Raw genomic sequence first — 16,777 nt, forward strand, 5'->3', positions numbered from 1 at the left:
GATGCAGCTTGGAGGGGAGCAGGGAGACAGCCAAGGTGGCCCCCCAGAGCTGTTCCAACTCAGGGCAGCTTCAAGCATCAGCCCCTGCAGCACCCCAAGCCCCGGGTCGCATCCTGCCCAGCCCTGCCCCTGTTGCTCGTCCCTCTCTTGCATTTGGCTGCCTGGCTGGAAAGCCCTCGTCCCCCGGGGACCACAATCCTCAGAAAACCAGGGGAGGGAAGTGCCAGCCTGTTGGAGCTATCATATTTTTAGGTGCTCCCACTCCAGCCTACGCCCTGCATGCATGGCAAGGACACCAGCTCCCACCAGGAACTGAGAGCAAGAGGTCACGTGGCTCTCCCAGCCACTTCCCTTTCTCTTGCCTGGGCTTGTTTTGCTGTAACACCTGCCCCACCAAACTGCCCCAGCAGTCTGGACAGACCCTGCCCCATTTCTTTGCAAGAGAAGAACACCCTCCATTCTCCGGGGTGGGGCTGGGCAATGCCAGGCTCTCCTGACAGCTATGCCCTGATGGGTTTGGTCCGGGCCTTGCTCCTGACCTTCCTGGCAGGAGCCCTGGGGCACAGAGGAAGGAAGCCAGGGCGGGAGGGGGTTGGCCTGGCCTGGAGGCCTCACCGGACACGGCTGGGGCCGGAGCTGAGCCATGTCTCCAGGGTCCGGCTGATTGTGACTGTTCCCCGGTCTCTCCCTCCAGCCAATGGCTTCAGCAGGAGATTAAATTCCTGACTTGATGAGCTGCCTTTGTTCCCAACTGCTCTGGACCGGTTGCCTGACTTCACCCTGCAAAGCTCCCCAAGGTTGGCAGGAGGGGGGAGGGTGTCCCTGGGGTTGGCTGGGGACGCAGATCCAAGCCCCCCAGCAAGCAGCAGGGGAGACAGGTCCCTGACTGGCACCCAAGCAGGCCTGGGGACACAGTGGGGCTGGGTACTGCAGAGGGGAGGCTCCACATGCTGATGGCCTCTTTGTTCCACAGACAAGGCTTGTTTCCTGCTCTCCCGGGCTAGACAGCCTTTGGGCCCCCAGCCCAGCCCAGCCCAGCCCAGGGCAGCAGGTGAGGGCAGCCCAGGGGGCTCCCACACAGGGTGCATGGCAAGGAGCTGCCAAGGGCAGGCCAGGGCTGGCTCACAGCCCCCCGGCACCCATCACTTCCCTCTCCCCAGTGGGAGGAACCTGGGGGGGGGCGGGATGCAAAGTCCCCCGCCCCTGGCTCCTGCCCTGCTCCAGCAAACCTTGCTCAGGCCTGGCAGGGAGGGGACTTTGCCAGCTGTTTTGGGGAACACAGTAGGTGAAAGGGGGCGGCCACAGGGCATGCCAAGGGAAAGGAGGCTGCAGATCTGTTTGGTGCGGCATGAGCAGAGGAGGGGGCTCCAGACATGCCCGGGGAAGCACAGAGGGGAGCGCCAAGGCCACGCACCAGCAGAGAAGGGGGACGGAGACACCTCCAAGATGATGGGGGGCGGGCACAACCCTGCTGGGCAGTTGTGCCTGGGGCAGACCCGCAGGGGCCGTTTTTGCCCTGCTCTGCCCCCAACCCTAGTTTGAGGCAGGGGAGGCTCCCAGGTCTGAGCCCCGCACCAGAGACAGAATCATAGAATCGATGGACTGGATGGGACCTGCAAGATCATCGAGTCCGGTCCCCTGCCATGGGCAGGGGGTTATGGGGCTCAGACAAGCTCAACGAGGTGCTTGTCCAGCCTCTTCTTGAACACCTCCAAGGATGGCGACTGCACCACTTCTGCTGGGAGCGTGCTCTGGATTCTAGTTACCCTTATGGAAAAGATGATCATGTCCAGCCTAAATCTTTCTTCAATTAGCTTGTGCCCATTGGTCCTTGTCCTCCCTTGGGGTGCTTTCCTGAAGAGTTGCTCCCCGAGATCTCGGTGCTCACCCCCGACCTACTTGTAGGCGGCTAGCAAGTCACCTCTCAGCCTTCTCTTACTCAGACTGAACAGGCCCAGTTCCTGGAGTCTCTCCCCATAGGGCCTATCCTCCAGCCCCCTAATCACATGGGTGGCCCTTCTCTGGACCCTCTCAAGCTTATCCACGTCCTTCCTGAAGTGCAGTGCCCAGGACTGGACCCCGTGCTCCAGCTGTGGCCGTGCCAACGCTGAATAGAGTGGGAAGAGAACATCCCTGGGTCTACTGGTTGCACATCGGCTGATGCCCTGCTGGCAACCTCATCGCACTGGTGGCTGGCCCTACCCCAGTCTGAGCTGCCCCTCAGACTCTCCACACAGTGTCCCCACCATGGAGCCCCGGAGCCCCCATGTGTCCTGCCCCCCCAAACTCCCCAAGTGGCTGTCCTGCCCCCCAGCCCACGCACATAGTCCCCCTCCCCCCAGTCCAGAGCCCACGCACGTCCCGACCCCCCAGCCGGAGCCCACGCACGTGTTCCCCCCCAGCCCAGAGCCCACGCACGTGGCCCGACCGCCCAGCCCCGTTGTCCCGCCCCGCCGGGCTTGGAGAGCCACGCACGTGTCCATCCACCCCCCGACTCCCGCAGCCCCGCCCACGCACATTCCATTCCTCCGCGTCACGCAGGATGTGCCGGGCCGAACTTTCGAACCTGCCAATCAGAGCGCGGCGGGGGTGTGGCCAGCGGGCCATGGGCGGGGCTTCGGGGCGCGAGGCCCACCCACTCCCCTGACCGCGCCCCCCCAGGTTATATAAGACCCCGCCCGCGGGCTTTCCCCAAGTTACTGCTCCCCGGAGACTCCCTCGAGGGTCTTGTGGAGCGTCTGATCCCCTCCCGCAGCCATGGTGAGTGCGGGTGAGGGGCCGCGGCGCCCACGCGTGTCCAGCCCCGGTTCCCTGCCCTGCCCCGCCCCCTCCCGGTGTCCGTGGACCTCGGACTCGCGGGGCTCCGGGGACTTCCCAGGCGCGGGGCTGGTACATCCCCGCGTGGCTCCGCCCGAGCCTCTCTCCGGGCCCCGAGGCAGGGGCTGCGGGACCCCCCGGGTGGCCTCGAGCCCCCGCCCAGGCCGGGCTTCGAGGCCGGGCACCTCCAGGGCCCCGCGTCCGAGCCCCCGGCCCAGGGGCAGCGGCTGCCGGCCCCCCGAGCTCGGCTGTGGCCGGAGCCAGCCGTGTCCCGCTGGCCTTCACCTCGGGGCCCGCAAGGATGGGACCTCGATGGGGGGCATTCCTGGGATTCCTGGCCTGGGGCTGGAGGCTGAGCCCAGGCGCAGCCAGGCTGGGGCCAGGAGCGAGCGTGGGGGCCGTGCGGAGGCAGCGTGGGCAGAGCCCGCCGGGGTGTCGGGGCCGCAAGGCGCGGATGCGCCCAGGGTGGGAAAGGGCCGCGACGGGGCAGGAGCAGAGCGGCTGGAAGGAGAAGGACGCTGCTGTTTCCAGTCAGGGAGGCCTCCCGCCCCTGGGCCCAGGAGATCCTGTCCCACTTGCCTGCGTGCCAAACCCCCTCTTCCCCTGTGCCTGGGCTGAGCCCCCAGCAGCCCCTCGGGGTGCAGGGCCAGGCCTGTCTAGACAGGGCTCTCCCTCCCGGGTGATGCGCTCCCGTATCTAGGAAAAGCGGTGACTCAACCCTAGCTCAGTAGATCGACAGCCAGACGCGCCCAAAGCTGGGAGGGTGCGCGGGGCGGGGTGGGGCAGGCCGGATCTGCCCTGCCTCTGGGAGCACGGGCCGACCAGTGCGGCCAGGCCCTGGGACCTCGGCAGACGTGGGAAGGACGTATTTTTAGGACAGGGGTTTCTATAGTTTTCAGAAGACGGCGGTGGAATTTTTCTCTTGGCCGCGTCTCTTCCCCTGGCTTTCCTGGGGCACAGCCAGCTCTGGCTCCGAGCTGCTCCAGGAATTCCTGCCGTTTGCTCTTAACGTCACGTTGGGGCAGGAAACAAAATTCCTTTCCGACGTGCCCAGAAGACCCGCCCTCGTGCCCAAGTCCTGGCTGGGGCCTGGGATCCCCGAAGGGTTAAAGATGCCCGACCACAGCCCTTGCTGTTGCTTATCTGGCATTTTTCTGCCCGTCAGAGGGCTGGAGCTTGTGGGTTTAAGCTGGCTTAAAGGGGAAAAAGGCCTTGTGCTAGGAATGGGATTAGCACAGAGGCCGCATGAGCTCAGGGAGGGTTACGCAATCCCGGAGCCACCACAGCCCTGAAAGGGGGAGTTTGCACGTTGCCAGGGGCTGTGTCAGGAATGTTCCCTGTCTCTGTGTGAGGCCTGTGGCCGATGGGAACGTGGAGCCCTGGGGAGCCCCTTGCATAGGAGGTAAAGAGCTGCCTGCTGTGACGGGGACAACTTTGCTTCGGGGAGCAGGGGGAGGAAAAGTAGCAGGGCTTCAGTAGGCAAGTGGATGAGATGGCAGGGCTGCTTCCCCCTACCCACATAGGCTGGGGAGGGGAGATGGTGGGGCTTGCAATTCCTCCCCACCACCCAGCTTGTAGGGATGGCCGGTCTTCACGGAGAAGTTGATACTCACAGCTGGCTCCTCCCAGGAGATAGTGCTGAGCAAGGCTTATCCCTTGTCCCCAGCCCCTGGGTTGGTCTCTGGGCAGGGCCCGAAGCTAGATCCTGAGCTGGGTGACTCCTGGACAAAGTAGGACCTGCCCCCTCCCTCCCGGGAGGCTGTTCTGGGCCTCGTTGCCTTGACATGAATTCCTTCCCACCCACAGCGTGAGTGCATCTCCATCCACGTGGGCCAGGCTGGCGTCCAGATCGGCAATGCCTGCTGGGAGCTGTACTGCCTGGAGCATGGCATCCAGCCCAACGGGCAGATGCCCAGCGACAAGACGATTGGTGGGGGTGACGACTCCTTCAACACCTTCTTCAGCGAGACTGGAGCCGGCAAGCACGTGCCTAGGGCCGTCTTTGTGGACCTGGAGCCCACCGTTATAGGTGAGTATGCAGCCCCTGCCCCAGCTGCATGCAGGCTTTCCCGTGTTCCCGTGCTCGGCTGAGCCCCTGCACAGGGCCCATGCCCAGGTAGGGACATGCAGCACTCTGCTCATGGACTCCTGCCTCCCCTCTCCCCAGACGAAGTGCGCACTGGCACCTACCGCCAGCTCTTCCACCCTGAGCAGCTGATCACAGGCAAGGAGGATGCCGCCAACAACTACGCCCGCGGGCACTACACCATCGGCAAGGAAATCATCGACCTGGTGCTGGACCGCATCCGCAAGCTGGTGAGTGGGTGCAGCTTCCCTGGTGGAGGCTGGGGTGGATGCAATGGGAAGGGGGAGCTGACCTGCAGTGCCCCTCTGCGGCTGCACCTGGAGCAGCTGCCAAGCCAGCATGGCTCTCAAGCCCCTAGTTTGCCCCTGCCCTCCACTTGGAGCTCCCTCTGGGTCTAAAGGACAGGCTTGGCTCTCCTAGTCTCCAGTTCCCATCTGCCCTCCTGCAGGGGTACGGGCTGTCACGGTCTGCAGGGCCGAGCGTCATTCAAAACTTCTCCATCCCTGCCCACAGCCATTGTAAAGCCTTTCACAGCCCTGGGTGTCAGAGAACTGAGGCACGTCCTCCTGGCTGTGACTGACCCTGCAGCTGGGGCTGGAGATAGCAGCTGTCCCCTGACCTGGCACTGCCTAGGGCCAGGTTCACAGCCCAGGTACCAAATGCTGCTAATGCCAGATGCAGGCCCCTCAGAGCCAACTGCCCCTCTCCTCATATTGCAGGCTAGGACAGACAGGAACCTTAGAGAAGTGGGGCTGGAAGGGACCTCCAAAGGTCATCTAGTCCAGCCCTGCCTGAGGCAGGATCAGCCCTGTCCATCCTATACAAATCCATTATTTAAACCCTTAGCAAAACTACCACCATTGACCTTCTGAGTGTGAGCAGTTGCGGGTCCTTCAAGCCTGTCACTGCCTCGCTAGGAGCCTTAGCGGGAATTATAAAGATGTATCAACATGACATTTCTATCTAATGCTGTAACTGGTGCAGATGGGACAAGGATAGAACTGAACTCCCCTTTGCACTGGCTGCAACTAGAAACCAAACGCCCCGTAGGAACCTGATTCTAGAGAATACCTGTGCGCGGCACGGAGAATCCTCAAATAGCACTCATTAGGGTACCCCTGCAAAGGGGCTGCGGGCTGCCAGCGACTTCCCCACCAAAGGCTGACCCTCCACCTGGCACTGGTGGAACTTCCTGCTGAGCATCCTGGACTCTGGGCATGGCAGGATTGGTCCCTCCAGGGGCTGCTCTAGGGATGAGCAGTGGGACCTGGACCCTGGCTGTGTGGATCTGCCTATCACCGTTCTGTTCCCGTCAGGCAGGTGCCTCTGCCTTTACTGCTACCTGACCAACAGCTCAGCTTATGCCAGTATCTGCAGCATGACTGATCCTAACAGTTCCTGCTGCTCTCTCCTCTCCGACAGGCTGACCAGTGCACCGGGCTCCAGGGCTTCCTGGTCTTCCACAGCTTCGGGGGAGGCACCGGCTCCGGCTTCACCTCCCTGCTGATGGAGCGCCTGTCTGTGGACTACGGCAAGAAGTCCAAGCTGGAGTTCTCCATCTACCCGGCCCCGCAGGTCTCCACAGCTGTGGTGGAGCCCTACAACTCCATCCTGACCACCCACACCACGCTGGAGCACTCGGACTGCGCCTTCATGGTGGACAACGAGGCCATCTACGACATCTGCCGCCGCAACCTGGACATCGAGCGCCCCACCTACACCAACCTGAACCGCCTCATTAGCCAGATCGTGTCATCCATCACCGCCTCGCTGCGCTTTGACGGGGCCCTCAATGTGGACCTGACGGAGTTCCAGACCAACCTGGTGCCCTACCCCCGCATCCACTTCCCCCTGGCCACCTACGCCCCTGTCATCTCTGCCGAGAAGGCCTACCACGAGCAGCTGACGGTGGCCGAGATCACCAATGCCTGCTTCGAGCCGGCCAACCAGATGGTGAAATGCGACCCCCGCCACGGCAAGTACATGGCCTGCTGCCTGCTGTACCGTGGTGATGTGGTGCCCAAGGACGTCAACGCTGCCATTGCCACCATCAAGACCAAGCGCAGCATCCAGTTCGTGGACTGGTGCCCTACTGGCTTCAAAGTGGGCATCAACTACCAGCCTCCAACAGTAGTGCCCGGCGGTGACCTGGCCAAGGTGCAGCGTGCTGTGTGCATGCTGAGCAACACTACGGCCATTGCAGAGGCCTGGGCACGCCTGGACCACAAGTTCGACCTGATGTATGCCAAGCGTGCCTTCGTGCACTGGTACGTGGGCGAGGGCATGGAAGAGGGGGAGTTCTCGGAGGCACGCGAGGACATGGCTGCCCTGGAGAAGGATTACGAGGAGGTGGGGGCCGACAGCGTAGAAGGGGAGGACGAAGGCGAAGAGTACTAGTCTCTGGAGCAATCTGTCTTGTGCCTGATTCTTGAATAAAGTGCTTTTCCTAGCCTGGCCTGTGTCTGAGGGTATGAACAGAGGGAACAAAATTTTCTAATAAAACCTCAAGCTGCGAAGGCTCTGACCACCCCAGAGTGCCTAGCTCCAGGACCCCAGAGGAAGGGAACTAGTCAGCCTCACCCCCTGTCCCCAGTCATGGACCAACACGTGGGTCTTGGTAAAGTACAGACCTGACCTTTATTGGACTTGCTGCGTGGTGCGGGGGTTCTGATAACAGTGTCTTCTTCTTGCTGTCCAGCCCCTCAGGTTCTCCCTGTTTTTTTATGGTACTACCCTGGGGGGTGCTATCCTGCCCCTGTGACTGCTGGAGCCCCTTGGCCTGGGTGAGCAGCAGCGGACATGGGGCAGGGCGGGCTGCCTGGGCTCTGCAACTGTGCAGGGTCAGCTGTAACCAGGAGGGGGTGGTGTCTGCTGTTGCTCCCCGATCTGTGGGGGGTGGTTATAATATAAGTTCCCCAGTGGGACCTGGGTTCAACTCCCTGATTGGGCCCCAGGGGTCTAGGATGTGCGGGAGAGGCTGCCTGTGCCCCAGGAGGTCCTGGCTCCCCGTGTACTTGATGTCCTGTGGGCTCGGGTTTCCAGGAGGCCAAGAGGGAGGCAGCCCAGGCAGGCTCCAATTTCACCCCCTCTGCAGCTACCTGGAAGTTGTGCCCTTCAGGGTCCTTTGTCTGGACTGCTCCAGGCTTAGTGATGGAGGGAGGGAAAAGCCACGTGCAGCCCCACCTGTGCCTGATCCTATGCAGGGGCTGAGCCTGGGCCTGAAGATGCGGCCATCTCTGGGGTGGCCACTGCAAGCTAACAGCAGTGCCTAGCTGGATGTTCCAGGCAGGGGGTGTGGAGGTAAGCGGAGGGGCCGTGTGTGCAGCCTCCTGCTTGGTTCCTTGGAAAGACAAAGGCCTCTTCCATTAGCCGCCTGGCAGGCGCCAGGGCTCCAGGCTAATGAGGTTCAGGGGCATGAGGAGGGACAGCGTGTTCTGCAGGGATTGATTGTTTGGGGGGGTGGGGGGAGGGACGCTGCCAGGGCTGGGCCCACAACAGGGGGGAGAAGCACTGAATCAGGACTTGGGGGGAGCTGAAGCCCTTCCACCCCCAAATGGAGGGGGGGGGGTGCTGTGCTACAGCTCTGACTTCCACCTCAACGTGTTTCTGGGCAGGGCAGGGGTCTGTCCTGCACAGGCCTGGGGGCCAGCTGGGCCTGCCTGATTCTGATAGGCCAGATTCTGCCAGTCCTGGTGTGAATCTGGAGTCACTTCCAGTTTAGCCCTGGGGGCTTTGGGAGTCCCACCCAGCTGCGCACACACTGCCCCATCCCCTCTGAGCCAACGGTTCCTATGGCTCGGTGCGGCTACACTAAGGACCTGCAGGAGCAGCAGCAGCTGCCCCGCTCCCCAGGCCAGACTGCTGGTCAGCACCAGATGCATTAGGGCCTGGTCCAGCCCAGCTCTGCTCCATCCAGGTCCCTGGACAAAGGCATAAGCTGGCTCTGGCTTCCCGTAAGCTGCCCCCACCCCCTTCCCTACAGCTCTCTGCCCGGAGCTGATGCAGTGAATCTGCTGGGGAAATGCTCATCAATTAGGAGGCAGCTCCAATGCACAGGGGCAATTTAAAGGCCATTAGCTCCCTCCCCTGGTACATCTGCAGTGATGGTACCACCACTGAGTCACCAGGCGCTGCCGTGCTGGAGAACCAGCCCTGCTCCTCCTGGAGTGGGGTGGGGGGGCACTGAGCTGGCTGTCTGACTGGGGGGCAAACCCAGGTACATGTGTGCTGGATTACATCCTTTTGTCCTAAGTGCAGCCCCGGGACACAGCTAGGAGGATAAGGGGTGGCTGGGTGTTCCCTGGGTCCCCACTCAGCAGGGGGGTCCATTTCCCTCTGGCCCCATGGGGTGGGAGGACTTTGAGATCCTGCCCACAAGAACATAACTGGGGATTATTGTTTTCAGGAGAAAGGTGCAAGGGTCCCTAGGCTGCAGAGCAGAGCTGGGCCAGACCCAGGTGCCCTGGCTCCCACCCAGCCCCTCTATCTCCCTGTCTTCTCAGAGCCAGAGAACCCAGGAGTCCTGATGCCCATCCATGGGGCTGGCAGAGCAAGGGAGGGGCTGTCCCTGCAGGGAGAGGTGAGAAGGGGGGGAGTCCATGGGTAGAACAGGGTGGGGCTGAGGGGTTAGAGGGACTGGGCCCAGGGCCAGGGGCTGCCCTGGTAAAAGGATCGATTCATTCAGCAGCTCCAGCCCCTGGGGACCAGCTGACCCAGTCACGGAGCCCTCGTGCCCCCCTGCCTCAATCTGCTGCCTCTCCCACCCACCCCAGTGCGCTGAGCTGGGGCTGCTGCTGCTGGGCCCCAGGTGCCCTGCTACCAGCCAGGACCCCTGGCAGAGCTGCAGGGGAGGAGACAGAGGGAAGATTTGGGGGGCCCTGGGGGTATGCAGCTGCGGGGCCTTGCTTTCTGCTGACTGCATGGCAAAGGTGCCAGCCCGGGGGGTTCAGATGGGGCCACTTGGGTATCCACATGGGTCTGGCTGGCACAGAGCCCCAGTGCAGGGGGGGGAGGGGGCACTGGCAGGCCCTGCGCTGCGGCTGAAGCGACAGCCATGCCAGACAGCACTCGCTGGCGTAGCTCCGGGAGCAGGCAGCGCCCAGGCCCCCACCCTCTGTCTGGGCAGCTGGCTTTGCTCCAATGCTACACGCGTGCCCCAAATAACAGAGCAGCTCCGCCCTGCCTCTGCCCTGGGAGGGGCTCCAGATAGATATGTGGGGAGGCAGGTGCACCAGATCCAGAGGCGTGCAAGGGACGTGTGTGTGCAACGGCACCAGGGCTGGCTGCAGCAGGGTTGTGCTGCCATGGGGGCATGTGGGTGATGTCACCCTCTTTGCCCTGCCAGGGCCCCCCCTCCTGCCCAGCTCCCACAGGGCTGCCCCACCCCCCTGGCCCCCTGCCCAGCCTGCAGTCACCACCCAACTCAGACAGTCCCTAGGGGCACATGCCAGGGCCTGGGGGCACATCGCCTGCTACTGCAGCACAGGGTGGGGCAGGGAGCCCCGACTCCTGGGTCCCCTCCGCACCTACGTCCAGCAAACGAACCCCGCAAGAAGCAGGTGGCAGCCAGGATGCCTGGGTCCCCATCCTCATTGGGGGGGGGGCACCCAATAGATCCAGCTCCAAAAAGGAGGAGCCAGCCGGGGATGGGGGTAGTTTCCTATAGAGGGGTCCGGGTCCTAGGGGCAGTTCTGCAGGGGGAGGGGGGCTCCCTTCCAGCCTGGCACGGCTGCACTCCTGCAACTCCGCGGTCGAGGACCCGGACCCCCGCGGGCCCCAGCCCCGGTGCCGACGGGGCGGAGCGGGGCGGTGCGGGGCTGGCCGGCGGCCAGGCGGGGCGGGGCGGAGCGGGGCGGCCCGGGCCGGGCTATAAAGGGAGCCCCGGGATCCGCCGCATCCTCCCGCCCCGTGCCATCTCGTCCCGCGGCCATGCGGGCGTCCAGCACCTCGTACCGCCGCGCCTTCGGGCCGCCGCCCGCGCTGTCCTCCGCGTCCTACGGCTCCTCGTCCGCCTCGTCGCGGTTCTCGGCCGTGCGGGTGCTGGGCACCGCGCCCGGGCGCTCGGGGCCGGGGCTGGGGCTGGGGCTGGGGCTGGGGGCCGCGTCCTACCGCGCCGCGGGGCGCCCGGGGTCCCGCGTGACGCTGGGCTCCGCCGGCCTGGAGCTGTCGGCGGCCGAGGCGCTGAACCAGGAGCTGCTGGCGACCCGCAGCAACGAGAAGGCGGAGCTGCAGGAGCTCAACGACCGCTTCGCCACCTTCATCGAGTGGGTGCGGAGCCTGGAGCAGCACAACGCGGCGTTAGCGGCCGAGCTGAACCGCGCCCGCGCCCGCCCTCCCGCCCGCGCCGCCGACCTGGTGCACGACGAGCTGCGGGAGCTGCGGCGCCAGCTCGACCTGCTGGGCCAGGACCGCGACCGCCTGCAGCTGGAGCGCGACAACCTGGCCGAGGACCTGGGCGCGCTCAAGCAGCGGTGCGAGGGGGCTGGGGGCTCCAGCAGAGTGGTGCGGGGCGCTGCGGGGATGCCGGGGCCCGGGGGAGCCGGGGAGGATGATGTGCGGCCGGGGCTGCGGGTTCAAGCAGAGGTGCGGGGCGCTGCGGAGATGCTGAGGGCTGCGGGGCCGGGGTTGGGGGCTCAAGCAGAGCTGCGCAGATTCTGGGGGCTGCGGGGCTGGGGGCTCAAGCAGAGCTGCGGGACACTGCGGGGATGCTGGGGGCTGCGGCTCAAGCAGAGCTGCGGGACACTGCGGGGTTGCTGGGGGTTGCGGCTCAAGCAGCGCTGCGGGGATGCTGAGGGCTGCGGGCCTGGGGGCTCAAGCAGGGGTGCGGGGCGCTGCGGGGATGCTGGGGGCTGCGTGCTTAAGCAGACCTGCGGGTCTGCGGGGCCGGGGTGGAGGCTCCAGCAGAGCTGCGGGGTGTTGGGGGCTCCGGGGCCGGGCCGGGCCGGGCCGGGCCGGGCCGGGCAGGCTGCCGGGTGCGGCAGGGCGCGGGGAGGAGCGGGGGCTGCGGCAGGGGCGAGGCGGGCGGCGCAGACGCTGCAGCGGCCTCTCTGGGCTCCATGCAGCCTCATCCCCGCAGGGAAGAGACGCAGCCTCCCCCCTCCCCTCCCGTCCTGCTGGGCTGGTGCGGGGCAGGGGGGCTCAGCGGAGCCCAGAAGCCCGGGGATGGGCACAGGGTGGGGCCGGGGCTGGACCCTGCCTTTAGGGGCCTGGGGCATCAGGCTGGGACCCGTCCCCCCGGGACCTGAGGCCCGGGCAGAGCCGGCTGGGTGGGGGCTGCATCTCCATCCCGCAGCCGCAGGGGCGGGTCACTGCAGCGGTGGGGGGCAGGGAGGGGCGTGTGGCAGGAGCCGGGGCTTGTGTGTCCCCCCTCCCCTCCATGCCCGGGGGCTGCCGGGCGGGGCCGCCCGATTCCTCCTGCCTTGGGCACCTTTGAGGCCCCCCTGTATCCAAAGGGGGTGGGGGTGCTTTCCCCTGCTGCCCCGCCTTTCTGCCCCACTGAGCCCGGAGGGAGGGGGGGGCGGGCAATGGGGCACGTGGGAGGCGGGGAGGGAACGGGCGAGGCCCGGGGGGTCCCCAGGGCAGGGGCTGCCCGCATCTCCGGTCTGACCCCTCCGCTCCCCTCCTCGCAGGCTGGAGAACGAGACCCACAAGCGGGAGGAGGCGGAGAACAACCTGGTGCTGTTCCGGAAGGTGCAGGGCTAAGAGGGGGTCCATGGGGTGGGGCGGGGGAAGCCAGGTCCCACGCGCGATCTCGGACACGCGTGTGCACATATCTGGCCCAGCGGCTCCGCCGAGTCCCGGCTCGTCCCCGCCGGCCACACACGCCCCAGACCCCCCCCCCCCCCCCCGCCCAGCTGAGGGCGCAAGGACACGCGTGAGCACACTCGTGTCCTGCTGCCCCGGAGCAGCCCAATGGAGCTGGGGGGGGAAGGTGATCTGCAGCCCGGGCTGCTCTGAAACCCCCCCCCCCTCCACGCAGGACGTGGATGACGCCACGCTGTCGCGCCTGGAGCTGGAGCGCAGGATCGAGTCACTGATGGATGAGATCGAGTTCCTGAAGAAGCTGCATGAGGAGGTGGGGGGTGCGGACCTGGGGATGGGGGGGCAGGTGGGGGGTGAGGACTTAAGGATGGGGGCAGGCCCGGGGGTGCGGATCTGGGGATGGGGGGGCAGGTGAGGTGTGCTGACCTGAGGATGGGGGGGGGGTGCTGATCTGGGGATGGGGAGGACAGGCCAGGGAGGTGCTGACTCTGGGAATGGGGGAGGCAGGCAGGGGTGCTGGCCTGGAGGGCGGGGTAGCCCTGGGAGTGCGGACCTGGGAATCGGGAGGAGGGTGGCAGGTCTATGGGGCACTGACTCTGGAGATGGAGGGGCAAGTCTAGGGGGTGCTGACTTGGGGGGGGCACGCTGGGGACCCCAGGAGTTGAGCAAGCTGTGACCTGGCCCGGGTGGTCTGCAGGGAATCCCCCCTGCACACTTTGCAGCCGAGATGCCTTTGCGCCACCTGGTGCTAATGCACAGAACTGCAGGTGCCCGCGGGCCGCAAGAGGGTGGGGGAGGCAGGCTGAGCAGCCTCTTTAGGGGAGGGGGCCGGTGGTGCAGCGTTCCCGGGGGTCTGCCTGATGCTCTGCTCTGTCCTGGCGCTTGTGGTGGGCACGGGCAGGAGCTGCGTGACATGCAGGAGAGTGCCCAGAGCCAGCAAGTGCAAGTGGAGATGGAGCAGGTCAAGCCGGACCTGACGGCTGCACTGCGGGAGATCCGCACCCAGTACGAGAGCATCGCAGTGAAGAACCTGCAGGAGGCCGAGGAGTGGTACAAGTCCAAGGTCAGCACCCTGGAAGCTGCCCCAGGCCGAGGCCTGTGCTAGGGTAGCGGGTACAAGGCCCTGACACAGCTCCTGACCCCTGCCCTGATGGTGCCATCCCCACCCCTCAGTTCGCTGACCTGTCAGACGCAGCCAACCGGAACCACGAGGCACTGCGCATGGCCAAGCAGGAGATGAACGAGTCCCGGAGGCAGATCCAGAGCCTGACCTGCGAGGTGGACGGCCTCAAAGGAACCGTGAGTCCCTGGGGTGCATTGCACCCCACAGCAGGGTGCCCGGGCGCTAGGACAGCACCCCCTGCCACCTGCCTTGTGCAGCATGCCGGGGGGGGGGGCTCAGTCTGAAGCCAGTCATCCTGGGCCTCGGGGACTGTGAGCTCACCTCCCCCCACCTCTTGCACCCCCCAGAACGAAGCGCTGCTGCGGCAGATGCGGGAGCTTGAGGAGCAGTGTGGGGCGGAGATCAGCAGCTACCAGGACACGGTGAGGAGGCTGGAGCAGGAGATCCAGCACATGAAGGAGGAGATGGCGCGGCACCTGCGTGAGTACCAGGACCTGCTCAACGTCAAGATGGCGCTGGACATCGAGATCGCCACCTACCGCAAGCTGCTGGAGGGCGAGGAGAGCAGGTAGGCGCTGCACCAGGGTGGGCAGTGGGGCAAGGCCCGGGCACATGCTCACCACCCTGTCTGTCCCCCAGGATCACTGTGCCCATGCAGCTGATGCCCTCCTTCACCATGAAAAGCTCAGGTGAGTCCATGCCCTCAGTGCTGTGGGAGGGACGGGGGGAGGGCACAGTCTTGTGTGCCTTGTCCCCGGGCATCTCTGCCCCCTGTGCACCCAGGACCTTGCATGCCTGAGGCCTGGAGGGCAAAGGGAGAGGAAGGACTTGGAGACCTCCCTGATGGTCCCCTCTGCCCACCAGTGCCAGAGCCAGAGCCGGTGCCAGTGGTGGAGACACACACCAGAAAAATGGTTCTGATCAAAACGATTGAGACCCGGGATGGAGAGGTGAATGCCCCCCCACTGCCCAGCGCAGCCTCCACCTGGGACTGGGCCCAGCCCAACATTGGCTGGACTTGGGGGCAGGTACAGGGTGGGAGAAGGGACACCTGCGTTCTCTCCTGGCCCTGGCAGGAGCCAGGACTCCTGGGTTTCACTCAGGCCTGGGGACGCATGACCTAATGGCTAGAGCAGGGTCCGCTGGATGCCTGGGCTCCATCCCAGCTCTCCTGGGGGCGTTGCTTCCCCCTCAAGCTGCCACATGGGCAGGCCCCAGCCTGGCACAGAGGGACACCGGGTCTGACCCCTTGCTCCTTGGCAGGTGGTGACGGAGTCGCAGAAGGAGCAGAGAGCGGAGTCAGAGAAGTGACCCCAGCACCAGGCTCCGCGCAGCCCCCCACTGCAGCCCGCCCCCCACTCCCCCACGCCGCACCGGCCTTACACGACTACTGATACCTCTGAGCCCCGGCACCCCCGCACACCCAACTTCCACCGGCCCATGGTGCTCGGGGACGGGAGAGCAGAGCAATAACCCCCCTGGGTAGGGGCTGCTGGCAGGGAGGGACCTAGGAGTCCTGCCCTGCCCTGCCCCCACCCAGCTTCCCCTTCCCCTGCCTCCTCCAGGGGGCCTCCACCTTCTTCTGAAGCATCAGGACCTGCCTCACCAACACCACTGGCACGGGGAGGGGGGCAGAGCCTGGCACTGGTGGAGGCTGACACCAGGATCCAGGACCAGCTGGCGCCTGCAGGGCTGTGTCCTGGGCCTGGCGCTGCCTGGGCCCCCCACGGAGGCGGGTGCCGGCGCTGCTGCTGTTCAAGTGTGGTGCCTATAGCGAGTGCTTCCTGCCCAGAGCCAGGGTCCCACCCGGCCCGAAGGGCTGATACCAAAGCTGCCCCATTTTTATACTATGGCCCGTCTCCCTGCTTCCAGCATGGACTTGCCCCAGCACCCATCTCTGCCTCCTGCAGCCAGGCCCAGCTGCAAAGCTGTGCCCCAGGCCCAGGGTTCACCTAGGCCAGAGGGCTCGGGGTGGTGGCATCCATCTGGCACGAGTCTGGGCCATTCCCTGACCCTGGCTCTTTTCTCTGCAGCTCCCCCTGTTCTGTGCTCTGCTCCCCCTCTGTTACACTCGGTGCCTCTGCCTCAGCATCCCCTCCCTCTGCCTCGGTCTGCTCTGGACCAAACCAGGGGGATGTGACTGGGGCCACTCGGCCAGCTGCACCCCTTCCCCTCCAGCCCTGGGGGACCCCCCCCACACCTGCTGCAGGAGTTGCTGTGGTGCTCCTGGGTCTTCCCCGACCTGCCTGAACAGCGACGGACCCCCGCTGTGTATCCGCTTGTCCAGCCAATAAAGAGCCTAGTGAGGAGCTCTGCTCTGCTGTGTCCCCCTTGTGGCACCGGGGCTGGGGGGGAGGCAAGGCGGTGACTCCAGTGTTACCACAGTCCTGGGGACACTGGGGCTGCAGCCCATGGTGGTTGTGGCATCCTGTGAGCCGGGGCGTGGAAGCAACCTGCCATTCCAACTTACAGTTTAATTATAGTTTAATTACGGTTTACTTAATGACCGCCCTCCCCTCTGTGCTCTGGGCCAGTGGGGCCAAGTGCAACAGACTGGGCCATGTGACTGGAGGGTGCCCTGGCAGCGGGGGGGGGGGGGTGCTGAGGACTCCGGGGGGTCTCACCCAGCCCTGGGGGGTCTGGGCAGGCCTGGGGTCTTTGTTTCTGTCTGGGGGAGGTGACCTGGGCTGGGCAGGATGGGGCTTGTACAGCTCCTGGAACGGGGCGGGGGGGAGACGGGATCCCACCCGCGAGGGCGGTAGGGGGCAGCCCAGTGCCTGCCGTTGTGTCGGGCTGGGGGGTCTGCCGGTTCAACCCCGCCTTTGCCAGAATTAGTTAGCTGTCCCCATGAGCCCCCTCCTTCCCTCCACCGCTGGATTTCTGCCTGTCTCTTTCCCCTGGAAGGAGCGGACCTACTTTATAGCCGAGTAAACTGAGCCCCCCCCGCCCATTGGATTTCTGCCTCTCTTGTTCCCCCGAAGGAAGAGAAC

The 16,777-nt window shown here is 65.2% G+C and overlaps 2 protein-coding genes across 2 annotated transcripts; both read left to right on the forward strand.

Moving 5' to 3' along the window:
* The first annotated feature begins 2,670 nt into the window (after positions 1-2,670).
* Positions 2,671-7,357, forward strand: TUBA1C (tubulin alpha 1c). Its single transcript, XM_059719298.1, has 4 exons — positions 2,671-2,760; positions 4,624-4,846; positions 4,985-5,133; positions 6,326-7,357. Exons 1-4 carry the CDS (start codon positions 2,758-2,760, stop codon positions 7,298-7,300), a joined length of 1,350 nt encoding a protein of 449 aa, XP_059575281.1. The 5' UTR covers positions 2,671-2,757; the 3' UTR covers positions 7,301-7,357.
* Positions 7,358-10,789: 3,432 nt separating this feature from the next.
* PRPH (peripherin) lies at positions 10,790-16,096 on the forward strand. The gene is made up of 8 exons (XM_059719295.1): positions 10,790-11,373; positions 12,532-12,592; positions 12,882-12,977; positions 13,566-13,727; positions 13,838-13,963; positions 14,135-14,355; positions 14,427-14,476; positions 15,051-16,096. The coding sequence occupies exons 1-8, from the start codon at positions 10,832-10,834 to the stop codon at positions 15,179-15,181; spliced, it is 1,389 nt and encodes a 462-aa protein (XP_059575278.1). The 5' UTR covers positions 10,790-10,831; the 3' UTR covers positions 15,182-16,096.
* Positions 16,097-16,777: the final 681 nt, after the last annotated feature.

The sequence above is a fragment of the Alligator mississippiensis genome, chromosome 15, assembly GCF_030867095.1.
Source record: "Alligator mississippiensis isolate rAllMis1 chromosome 15, rAllMis1, whole genome shotgun sequence".
NCBI classification, from domain to species: Eukaryota; Metazoa; Chordata; order Crocodylia; family Alligatoridae; genus Alligator; species Alligator mississippiensis.